Source organism: Scyliorhinus canicula, chromosome 4 (assembly GCF_902713615.1).
Source record: "Scyliorhinus canicula chromosome 4, sScyCan1.1, whole genome shotgun sequence".
In the NCBI taxonomy this organism is placed as follows: Eukaryota; Metazoa; Chordata; class Chondrichthyes; order Carcharhiniformes; family Scyliorhinidae; genus Scyliorhinus; species Scyliorhinus canicula.
Genome location: NC_052149.1, coordinates 818,277 through 831,470, shown reverse-complemented (window position 1 = coordinate 831,470; position 13,194 = coordinate 818,277). Strand labels below are relative to the sequence as shown.

Genomic DNA, 13,194 nt, shown 5'->3' with positions numbered 1-13,194 from the left:
TGTGAAATTATTTACAATAAAAGTTTGTATGAATGTTTGATTTGAAATACTTGTTTGAAAACAATGACCGTTTAGTAAAATCTCACTATTTTCGAGCAGGTTTGTCAATAATATCGGAGAAGGAAATTTAAACAACATCCCAACACAGCAGTCTCTGGCCCAATTGCAATGGAATTCCATTATCTTCTCCAGATTGGGTTGTCTTGACAGATAGAGACAGCTTCATAATAGAATATTGATTGCAGTAGTTTGAGTGACAGCTGGTTGTCTGATGGTTTGGGGAGACACAGATAGGTGGGGACCGCCTTGTCTGCTCACTCTCGCACAGTTCAGTGTTTGCTAACTTCATTTTAAATTCCTCCTGTTCTCATTCCCCTCCCAACATGAAAAGCAATGAAAACCTTGTCTGGAAAGGTTTCCTGCCTGACATGGATTTCAATATTGTCTGGATTGTATCAGATTGAGTGCAGGTCGTTCTTCTGTGACGCTTCCTGTTTGAGTGAAGTTAGCTGGTGACATTGACACACACATCCCGGTGGAGAGTGTGTCAGAGAACAAAGTCTTCTGGGTTTTAATGTCATTTGAAAGTCTCACTTTGAGAGGCCAATGTGTCTCCTTGACCAAGTGCTTTGTTAGTTACTGACTGAATGCCACTTTCTGCAATGATTTACTGTGACGTGCAAAGCCATATTTTCCAATATGAAAGAAATGTTCTGGGTAAAATCTGATCCATTGCGAGAGACACAACAAATACTGGAATGGTCTCTTTTCTTGTAAATCTTTTTGCGATTTCAGTGGTGGGCAGTGACGTAAATCCCACATCCTCCCTGCCTTTGGGGAGATGGATTTATTTATTTTTTTATAAATTTAGAGTACCCAATTTTTTTTTCTAATTAAGGGGCAATTTAGCGTGGCCAATCCACCTACTCTGCACATCTTAGGTTGTGGGGGTGAGACCCACGCAAACACGGGGAGAATGTGCAAACTCCACACGGACAGTGACCCAGAGCCGGGATTCGAAGCCGGGTCCTCAGTGCCGTAGTCCCAGTGCTAACCATTGCGCCACCGTGCTGCCCTGGGGAAAGGGATTTATGGTTGATCGCTCTGTGGTCTGAGAGATTCTCTCAGCAATTTGCTCCTTTAGTCAGAGTTCCACAGTCCCAATTGGTCAATTAGGATTTGCACCTCTGCTGTATTTACCATTGCAACAACTGTAATCAGATGGGTGTGAAATAAATAATCATTAACGCTCCTCCTGTGCTGAGCGGAGGATCAATGAGCTGTTAGATTTCCCATCTGGTGTTGGCTCATAAAGACTGCTTCTTCTGTGTTCACTGTAATAAAATGAGGCTGCAACTGAGAAGACCATTCAACCCATCATTTCTGTGCTGGTTCTTTGAGAGAATTATCCACTTAATCCCCTCCATTCTTCCCCCATAGTCCTGTATCTGACCCTTCCAGATATTATCCAAATCCCTTTGGAAAGTTATTATTGAATCAGCTTCCGCCGCCCTGTCAGGCAGCACCTTCCAGATCACAACAACTCGCTGGGTAAAAAACATTCTCCCCATCTCCCCCTCTGCTTCTTTTACCCATTCTCTACAATCTGTGTCCCTCTGGTTACCCTCCCTCCTGTCACTGAAACACTTTCTCCTCATTTACTCCATCAAAACTCTTGCTGATTTTGAACACCTCGATTAAATCTCCTCTGAACCTTCTCTGCTCCAAGGGGAACAATCCCAGCTTCTCCAGTCTCTCCACATTAACTGAAATCCCCCATCCCTGCTCCCATTCCAGTAAATCTCCTCCACACCCTCTCCAAGGCCTTGACAGCCTCCCTAAAGTGTGGAGCTCAGACCTGGACATGAGTATGCTGTTAAAATGTCTCAAGGCACTTATTGTCCTCTTTTATTAATCCCTTCATGACCTCACCCCTCTGTCTCTCTCTGAGAAGGACCTGATGGATGTTGAGGTCAGGGATAAGTGTGTGAACACTCTTGAGAACGTCAATAAATGAAAGGAGGAAGCGTTGAATATACTATATTACATTAAGGTAGACAAGTCCCCGGGGCCAGATTCGATCTCTCCCAGGTTACTGCGGGAAGCAAGGTGAGAAATAGCTGGGGCCTTGACAGATATCTTCACATCCTCTTTGACCACAGGCAAGGTTCCAGAGGACTGGAGAATAGCCAATGTTGTTCCCTTGTTTAAGAAAGGAAGCAGGGATAATCCAGCAAATTATAGGCTGGTGAGCCTGACATCAGTGGTGGGGAAGCTTTTGGAAAAGTAACTGAGGAACAGGATATATGGACATTTGGAGGAAAATGGACTAGTTAGTGACAGGCAGCATGGTTTTGTACAGGGAAGGTCATATCTCACCAACTTGATGAGGCTTTTTGAAGAAGTGACAAAGAAAATTGATGAAACAGTGGATGTAGTTTATATGGACTTTAGTAAGGCTTTTGACAAGGTCCACATGGCAGACTGGCATAAAAACTGAAATCAGATGGGATTGGGGGTGGGCTGATGGATACAGAACTGGCTTGGTTATAGAAGACAGGAAGTAGCAATAGAAGGGTGTTTTTCTGAATGGAGATCTGTAGCTAGTGGTGTTCCGCAGGGATCAGTGCTGGGATCTCTGTTGTTTGTGGTATATATAAATGATCGGGAGGAAAATGTGGGTAGTCTGGATTAGTAAATTTGCGGGTGACACAAGGATTGGTGGAGTTGCTGGTAGTGCCGAGGATTGTCAGAGGATACAACAGGATATAGATAGACTGGAGACTTGGGCACAGAAATGGCAGATGAGTTTAATCCGGACAAATGTGAGGTGATGCAGTTTGAGGATCAAATCTAGGTATGAATTATACTGTAAATGGCAGAACCCTGAGGAACATTAACATACAGAGGGATCTGGCTGTGCAGGTCCACAGTTCCCTAAAAGTCACAACACAGGTGGCCAAGGTGATTAAGAAGGTATACGGCATGCTTGCCTTCATCAGCCGGGGCATTGGGTATAGGAGTTGGGAAATCATGTTGCAGCTGTATAAAACCTTGGTTAGGCTGCATTTGGAGTATTGTGTGCAGTTCTGGTCACCCCATTATCAGAAGGATGTGGAAGCTTTGGAGAGAGAGAGCAAAGAAGGTTCACCAGGATGTTGCCTGGTCTCCAGGGTGTTGGCCACAAGGAGAGGTTGAATAAACTGGGATTGTTTTCACTGGAAAGACGGAGGCTGAGGGGAGACCTGATAGAGGTCTACAACATTCTGAGAGGCACAGACAGGCTGGATAGTCAGAGGCTTTTCCAAGGGTGGGGGTGTCAATTACAGGGGCACAGGTTCAAGTGAGAGGGGGAAAGTTTAAGGGAGATGTGCGCGGTATGTTTTTCACACAGAGTGGTGGGTGCCTGGAACGCGCTGTCAGAGGATGTGGTGGAAGGAGACACATTAGCAACATTTAAGAGGCATCTGGGTGGGTACATGAATAGGGAGGAAATAGAGAGATACGGACCAGTTAAGGGCAGAAGGATTTGTTTTTAGTTAGGGCATCATGGTCGGCACAGGCCTGAAGGGCCGAAGGGCCTGTTCCTGTGCTGAATTGTTCTTTGTTCTCCCCAAACACCCTCCAAGATCTCAGTGTTCTCCGAGATCTCTGTGTTCTCTAAGATCTCTGCTGTTCTCCGAGATCTCTGTGTTCTCCGAGATCTCTGCTGTTCTCCGAGATCTCTGTGTTCTCCGAGATCTCTGCTGTTCTCCGAGATCTCTGTGTTCTCCGAGATCTCTGTGTTCTCCGAGATCTCTGTGTTCTCCGAGATCTCTGTGTTCTCCGAGATCTCTGCTGTCCTCCAATTCTGGTCTCCTACACACCACTGCTTCCCATTGCTCATCCATTGGCGACCATTCTTTCACCTGCCTTGGATCCTGGGCTGTGGATTTTCCTTCCGAAGCCTCTCCTTGAAGTAATAAGTCTACAACACCAGGTTAAATTCCAACAGGTTTGTTTCGAATCACTAGCTTTTGGAGCGCAGATCCTGGTGTTGTAAGATTTCTTACTGTGCTCACTCCAGTCAAACGCTGGCATCTCCACATCCGGGCCGGGGAATCGCCGCTTGCCCGTTACGAACGGTGAGCAGCGATTCTCCCAGCGGCCAGCTGTGAATCTCGCCGCGCTGGTTTGGGAGGTTGGGAGAATCGCCTGTGGGTGCCAGGGCGGCGTGGCAGGACTTGCGTGGTGCCCCAACGATTCTCCCACCCGGCGTGGGAGGGGGAGAATTCCGCCCCATGGCTCTCCTTCAAAGTGTTTGCCAGGAGACCCAATATCGCTGTTTCTGGCTGTGTCACAGCTTTGAAGCATAACACATGACAGGCATTGTACAAATGCAACTTGCTGGGTGAGGTGTCTTCCAGGGTGGAGAAATAGACAGTGATCAACATCACAATAAATCTATCATTGTGAAATGATGCAGGGGGGGGGTAGCTGAATAAAAGTGATATTTTTCTGTGTATTGATGTGAATGAATCGAAATGTGGAGCAGTGATAACTGAGTCACAGCAACAAATTCCACTGAAACACTAAAATGGAAAAGAAATGAATTGCTTCTTCAAGGACTGAGCAGAAAGGTTTATGAAGCTGAGGTTCTCGAGCGTTGTGTATTTATTGCAATGTTAACTGGGTTTGTTTAATTTATGGTCTGTTGTGGAGTGAGCCACTACAAGATAGTTATTATGTTGGATCAAATATACCTCTGGCCAGCCTGCGATTAACTGCAAGGAAGCAATGAACCTTTGAAAGAAAAAGACTCTTTTAAAATTTCAGGTTTATTTCCAACTGCGAATGGCTGATGAGATTGCTGGTGGATTGTGTACTTGTTTATTGTTGTGTGTTAATCGAGTGTCACTCTTTATTTCCACAGGGACCTCATGGATCAGCAGGTGCTGAAGGCAGACAAGGCGATAAAGGAGCAAAAGTATGGAAATACATTCCCATCACTTCATTCAAATATACCAGCAATTTGAGGTTTGCTGTGCTGATGTCAAAAATCCCACACGTAACATATTCAGGCTGAGGTAGAGAGAGTTAAACTCCACCAGGCAACGTGTGTTGAATAACTATTGACCAGTGAATGGGCCAATGATTTGTTACACTACAAGACATCCTCACTAGTTGGTTAGCTAGTGCTGTTCACAGGCGTTTAAAGTAATTCGGCAGGTGGAGGGGATGCAGACTGTTAGCAGAATAGGGGCACAGTGTATCACAGACCCTCAGTGGGGAATGGGTGGGGTTCTTTCCCGGATACTTCCCAGGGGGGAATGGGTGGGGCTATTTCCCGGGGGGGAGTGGGTCGGGCTATTTCCCGGGGGGGGAGTGGGTCGGGCTATTTCCTGGGGGGGAGTGGGTAGGGCTATTTCCCGGGGGGGAGTGGGTCGGGCTATTTCCCGGTGGGGAGTGGGTCGGGCTATTTCCCGGGGGGGAGTGGGTCGGGCTATTTCCCGGTGGGGAGTGGGTCGGGATATTTCCCGGGGGGGAGTGGGTCGGGCTATTTCCCGGGGGGGAGTGGGTCGGGTTATTTCCCGGGGGGGAGTGGGTCGGGCTATTTCCCGGTGGGGAGTGGGTCGGGCTATTTCCCGGGGGGGTGTGGGTCGGGTTATTTCCCGGGGGGGAGTGGGTCGGGCTATTTCCCGGTGGGGAGTGGGTCGGGCTATTTCCCGGTGGGGAGTGGGTCGGGCTATTTCCCGGGGGGAGTGGGTCGGGTTATTTCCCGGGGGGGAGTGGGTCGGGTTATTTCCCGGGGGGGAGTGGGTCGGGATATTTCCCGGGGGGGAGTGGGTCGGGCTATTTCCCGGGGGGGAGTGGGTCGGGATATTTCCCGGTGGGGAGTGGGTCGGGCTATTTCCCGGGGGGGAGTGGGTCGGTTATTTCCCGGGGGGAGTGGGTCGGGCTATTTCCCGGGGGGGAGTGGGTCGGGATATTTCCCGGGGGGGAGTGGGTCGGGTTATTTCCCGGGGGGGAGTGGGTCGGGTTATTTCCCGGGGGGGAGTGGGTCGGGTTATTTCCCGGGGGGGAGTGGGTCGGGTTATTTCCCGGGGGGAGTGGGTCGGGCTATTTCCCGGGGGGGAGTGGGTCGGGCTATTTCCCGGGGGGGAGTGGGTCGGGCTATTTCCCGGTGGGGAGTGGGTCGGGCTATTTCCCGGGGGGGAGTGGGTCGGGCTATTTCCCGGTGGGGAGTGGGTCGGGATATTTCCCGGGGGGGAGTGGGTCGGGCTATTTCCCGGGGGGGAGTGGGTCGGGTTATTTCCCGGGGGGGAGTGGGTCGGGCTATTTCCCGGTGGGGAGTGGGTCGGGCTATTTCCCGGGGGGGTGTGGGTCGGGTTATTTCCCGGGGGGGAGTGGGTCGGGCTATTTCCCGGTGGGGAGTGGGTCGGGCTATTTCCCGGTGGGGAGTGGGTCGGGCTATTTCCCGGGGGGGAGTGGGTCGGGTTATTTCCCGGGGGGGAGTGGGTCGGGTTATTTCCCGGGGGGGAGTGGGTCGGGTTATTTCCCGGGGGGGAGTGGGTCGGGTTATTTCCCGGGGGGGAGTGGGTCGGGTTATTTCCCGGGGGGGAGTGGGTCGGGCTATTTCCTGGGGGGGAGTGGGTCGGGTTATTTCCCGGGGGGGAGTGGGTCGGGCTATTTCCCGGTGGGGAGTGAGTCGTGTTATTTCCCGGTGGGGAGTGAGTCGGGTTATTTCCCGGGGGGGAGTGGGGTCGGGTTATTTCCCGGGGGGAGTGGGTCGGGTTATTTCCCGGGGGGGAGTGGGTCGGGCTATTTCCCGGGGAGGAGTGGGTCGGGCTATTTCCCGGGGGGGGAGTGGGTCGGGTTATTTCCCGGGGGGGAGTGGGTCGGGTTATTTCCCGGGGGGGAGTGGGTCGGGATATTTCCCGGTGGGGAGTGGGTCGGGCTATTTCCCGGGGGGGAGTGGGTCGGGTTATTTCCCGGGGGGGAGTGGGCCGGGCTATTTCCCGGTGGGGAGTGGGTCGGGTTATTTCCCGGTGGGGAGTGGGTCGGGCTATTTCCCGGGGGGGAGTGGGTCGGGCTATTTCCCGGTGGAGAGTGGGTCGGGCTATTTCCCGGTTATTTCCTGGGGGGGGAGTGGGTCGGGCTATTTCCCGGGGGGGAGTGGGTCGGGTTATTTCCCGGGGGGGGGAGTGGGTCGGGTTATTTCCCGGGGGGGAGTGGGTCGGGATATTTCCCGGTGGGGAGTGGGTCGGGCTATTTCCCGGGGGGGAGTGGGTCGGGTTATTTCCCGGGGGGGAGTGGGCCGGGCTATTTCCCGGTGGGGAGTGGGTCGGGTTATTTCCCGGGGGGGAGTGGGTCGGGTTATTTCCCGGGGGGGAGTGGGTCGGGCTATTTCCCGGTGGAGAGTGGGTCGGGCTATTTCCCGGGGGGGAGTGGGTCGGGTTATTTCCTGGGGGGGGAGTGGGGTCGGGCTATTTCCCGGGGGGGAGTGGGTCGGGTTATTTCCCGGGGGGGGAGTGGGTCGGGCTATTTCCCGGGGGGGAGTGGGTCGGGTTATTTCCCGGGGGGGGAGTGGGTCGGGCTATTTCCCGGGGGGAGTGGGTCGGGCTATTTCCCGGGGGGAGTGGGTCGGGCTATTTCCCGGGGGGAGTGGGTCGGGCTATTTCCCGGGGGGAGTGGGTCGGGTTATTTCCCGGGGGGAGTGGGTCGGGCTATTTCCCGGGGGGGGAGTGGGTCGGGATATTTCCCGGGGGGGAGTGGGTCGGGCTATTTCCCGAAGGGAGTGGGTCGGGCTATTTCCCGGGGGGGAGTGGGTCGGGATATTTCCCGGGGGGGAGTGGGTCGGGTTATTTCCCGGGGGGGGAGTGGGTCGGGCTATTTCCCGGGGGGGAGTGGGTCGGGTTATTTCCCGGGGGGGAGTGGGTCGGGTTATTTCCCGGGGGGGAGTGGGTCGGGTTATTTCCCGGGGGGAGTGGGTCGGGCTATTTCCCGGGGGGGGAGTGGGTCGGGATATTTCCCGGGGGGGAGTGGATCGGGTTATTTCCCGGGGGGGAGTGGGTCGGGCTATTTCCCGGGGGGGGAGTGGGTCGGGATATTTCCCGGGGGGAGTGGGTCGGGTTATTTCCCGGGGGGAGTGGATCGGGTTATTTCCCGGGGGGGGAGTGGGTCGGGCTATTTCCCGGGGGGGGAGTGGGTCGGGTTATTTCCCGGGGGGGGGAGTGGGTCGGGTTATTTCCCGGGGGGGAGTGGGTCGGGATATTTCCCGGGGGGAGTGGGTCGGGTTATTTCCCGGTTTAATGAGGTTTTGCAATTATTTGTGAAGCAAGATGACATTTTGCTGCGGTGATTCTGACAGTGAGAAATCAGGATGCCGCACTGTGTGTCTGCTTCATGGGAATATTTATTCTAATTACTTCACATTGCAAATGTGGAATTAATTTCTGGACAATGTGACCTCAGATGACCCCAGTCAATAAGATGTAAATTGCCTTTCCCGTGTTCAATGTACCCAGGCAGCAGTTCAGTGAGGAGCTCGCTGTCCCATCAACGGCCTCTACTTAACCCGGATTCATTCATTGTTTAATCCTTCACCTGGACACGGAGACCCAACACAGCCCCCTCCCCACACACACAGCCCCCTCCCCACACACACAGTCCCCTCCCCACACACACAGCCCCCTCCCCACACACGCTGCCCCCTCCCCACACACACAGCCCCCTCCCCACACACACAGCCCCTTCCCCACACACACAGCCCCCTCCCCACACACACAGCCCCCTCCCCACACACACAGCCCCCTCCCCACACACACAGCCCCCTCCCCACACACACAGCCCCCTCCCCACACACACACAGCCCCCTCCCCACACACAGCCCCCTCCCCACACACACAGCCCCCTCCCCACACACACAGCCCCCTCCCCACATACACAGCCCCCTCCCCACACACACAGCCCCCTCCCCACACACACACAGCCCCCTCCCCACACACAGCCCCCTCCCCACACACACAGCCCCCTCCCCACACACACAGCCCCCTCCCCACACACACAGCCCCTCCCCACACACACAGCCCCCTCCCCACACACACAGCCCCCTCCCCACACACACAGCCCCCTCCCCACACACACACAGCCCCCTCCCCACACACAGCCCCTCCCCACACACACAGCCCCCTCCCCACACACACAGCCCCTCCCCACACACACAGCCCCCTCCCCACACACACAGCCCCCTCCCCACACACACAGCCCCCTCCCCACACACAGCCCCTCCCCACACACACAGCCCCCTCCCCACACACACAGCCCCCTCCCCACACACACAGCCCCCTCCCCACACACACAGCCCCCTCCCCACACACCAGCCCCCTCCCCACACACACAGCCCCCTCCCCACACACACAGCCCCCTCCCCACACACACAGCCCCCTCCCCACACACACCGCCCCCTCCCCACACACACACAGCCCCCTCCCCACACACAGCCCCTCCCACACACACAACCCCTTCCCCACACACACAGCCCCTTCCCCACACACAGCCCCCTCCCCACACACACAGCCCCCTCCCACACACACAGCCCCCTCCCCACACACACAGCCCCCTCCCCACACACACAGCCCCCTCCCCACACACACAGCCCCTCCCCACACACAGCCCCCTCCCCCACACACAACCCCTTCCCCACACACACAGCCCCCTCCCCACACACACAGCCCCCTCCCCACACACACAGTCCCCTCCCCACACACACAGCCCCCTCCCCACACACAGCCCCTCCCCACACACACAGCCCCTTCACCACACACACAGCCCCTTCCCCACACACACAGCCCCTTCCCCACACACACAGCCCCCTCCCCACACACAGCCTCTTCCCCACACACACAGCCCCCTCCCCACACACACAGCCCCTTCCCCACACACACAGCCCCTTCCCCACACACACAGCCCCCTCCCCACACAGACAGCCCCCTCCCCACACACACAGCCCCCTCCCCACACACACAGCCCCCTCCCCACACACAGCCCCCTCCCCACACGCTGCCCCCTCCCCACACACACAGCCCCTCCCCACACACACAGCCCCTTCCCCACACACACAGGCCCCCTCCCCACACACACAGCCCCCTCCCCACACACACAGCCCCCTCCCCACACACACAGCCCCCTCCCCACACACACAGCCCCTCCCCACACACACAGCCCCCTCCCCACACACACAGCCCCTTCCCACACACACAGCCCCTTCCCCACACACACTGCCCCCTCCCCACACACAGCCCCCTCCCCACACACAGCCCCCTCCCCACACACACAGCCCCCCTCCCCACACACACAGCCCCCTCCCCACACACACAGCCCCTCTCCACACACACAGCCCCTTCCCCACACACAGCCCCTTCCCCAAACACACAGCCCCCTCCCCACACACACTCCCTCCCCACACACACAGCCCCTTCCCCACACACACAGCCCCTTCCCCACACACACAGCCCCTTTCCCACACACACAGCCCCCTCCCCACACACACAGCCCCCTCCCCACACACACACTCCCTCCCCACACACACTCCCCCTCCTCACACACACAGCCCCTTCCCCACACACACTGCCCCTTCCCCACACACACAGCCCCTTCCCCACACACACAGCCCCCTCCCCACACACACAGCCCCCTCCCCACACACACAGCCCCCTCCCCCACACACACAGCCCCTTCCCCACACACACAGCCCCTTCCCACACACAGCCCCCTCCCCACACACACAGCCCCCTCCCCACACACACAGCCCCCTCCCCACACACAGCCCCTCCCCCACACTCCTCCCACACACACAGCCCCTTCCCCACACACACTCCCTCCCCACACACACAGCCCCCTCCCCACACACACAGCCCCTTCACCACACACACTCCCCTCCTCACACACACAGCCCCTTCCCCACACACACTGCCCCTTCCCAACACACACAGCCCCTTCCCCACACATACAGCCCCCTCCCCACACACACTGCCCCCTACCCCCACACACAGCCCCCTCCCCACACACACAGCCCCTTCCCCACACACACAGCCCCCTCCCCACACACACAGCCCCTTCCCCACACGCACAGCCCCTACCCCACACACACAGCCCCTTCCCCACACACACAGACCCTTCCCCACACACACAGCCCCTTCCCCACACACACACCCCCACATACACAGCCCCCTCCCCACACACAGCCCCCTCCCCACACACAGCCCCCTCCCCACACACACAGCCCCTTCCCCACACACACAGCCCCTTCCCCACACACACAGCCCCTTCCCCACACACACAGCCCCCTCCCCACACACACAGCCCCTTCCCCACACACACAGCCCCTTCCCCACACACACAGCCCCCTCCCCACACACACAGCCCCCTCCCCACACACTCCCCCCTCCCCCACACACACAGCCCCCTCCCCACACACTCCCCCCTCTCCCACAGACGCTGCCCCCTCCCCCTCCCCACACACACAGCCCCCTCCCCACACACATGCTGCCCCCTCCCCCCTCCCCACGCACACATCCCTCTCCCCAGACACACAGCCCCTCCCCACACACACAGCCCCCTCCCCAAACACACAGCCCCCTCCCCACACACACAGCCCCTTCCCCACACACACAGCCCCTTCCCCACACACACAGCCCCTCCCCACACACACAGCCCCCTCCCCACACACACAGCCCCTTCCCCACACACACAGCCCCTTCCCCCACACACAGCCCCCTCCCCACACACACAGCCCCCTCCCCACACACACAGCTACCTCCCCACACACACAGCCCCTCCCCACACACCCCCCCACACACAGCCCCTTCCCCACACACCCCAGCCCCTCCCCCACACACACAGCCCCCTACCCATACACACAGCCCCCTCCCCACACACTCCCCCTCCCCCACACACACAGCCCCTCCCCACACACTCCCCCCTCCCCCACACACGCTGCCCCCTCCCCACACACACAGCCCCCTCCCCACACACAGCCCCCTCCCCACACACACAGCCCCCTCCCCACACACACTCCCCCCTCCCCCACACACGCTGCCCCCTCCCCACACACACAGCCCCCTCCCCACACACACAGCCCCCTCCCCACACACACAGCCCCCTCCCCACACACACAGCCCCCTCCCCACACACACAGCCCCCTCCCCACACACACAGCCCCCTCCCCACACACACTCCCCCCTCCCCCACACACACAGCCCCCTCCCCACACACACAGCCCCCTCCCCACACACAGCCCCCTTGCCACACACACAGCCCCTCCCCACACACACAGCCCCCTCCCCCCACACACAGCCCCCTCCCCACACACACAGCCCCCTCCCCACACACACAGCCCCCTCCCCCCACACACAATCCCCTCCCCACACACACAGCCCCCCCACACACACAGCCCCCTCCCCACACACACAGCCCCCTCCCCACACACACAGCCCCCTCCCCACACACACACTGCCCCCTCCCCACACACACACTGCCCCCTCCCCACACACACACTGCCCCCTCCCCACACACTGGATGTGCTGACCAATGCAATGTTAGTATTCATGTTAAGAGGGCGAGAATACAGGACCAGGGATGTACTTCTGAGGCTGTATAAGGCTCTGGTCAGACCCCATTTGGAGTATTGTGAGCAGTTTTGGGCCCCGTATCTAAGGAAGGATGTGCTGCCTTGGAAAGGGTCCAGAGGTGGTGCACAAGAATGATCCCTGGAATGAAGAGCTTGTCGTATGAGGAACGGTTGAGGACTCTGGGTCTGTACTCGTTGGAGTTTAGAAGGATGAGGGGAGGATCTTTTTGAAACTTACACAATACTGCGAGGCCTGGATAGAGTGGACATGGAGAGGATGTTTCCACTTGTGGGAAAAACTAGAAGCAGAGGGCACAATCTCAGACTAAAGGAACGATCCTTTAAAACAGAGATGAGGAGGAATTTCTTCAGCCAGAGGGTGGGTGAATCTGTGGAACTCTTTGCCGCAGAAGGCTGTGGAGGCCAAATCACTGAGTGTCTTTAAGACAGAGATAGATAGGTTCTTGATTAATAAGGGGATCAGGGGTTATGGGGAGAAGGCAGGAGAATGGGGATGAGAAAATATCAGCCATGATTGAATGGCGGGGCAGACTCGATGGGCCGAGTGGCCTAATTCTGCTCCT

At 57.5% G+C, this 13,194-nt stretch overlaps 1 protein-coding gene across 1 annotated transcript in view; it reads left to right on the top strand.

Moving 5' to 3' along the window:
- Positions 1-13,194, top strand: part of col11a1a (collagen, type XI, alpha 1a) — a 493,146-nt gene that overhangs the window by 392,840 nt on the left and 87,112 nt on the right. Inside the window, exon 54 of the mRNA XM_038793410.1 lies at positions 4,913-4,966. Within this exon, the coding sequence (XP_038649338.1) occupies positions 4,913-4,966 (54 nt within the window). The remainder of the gene's footprint in view (positions 1-4,912; positions 4,967-13,194) is intronic.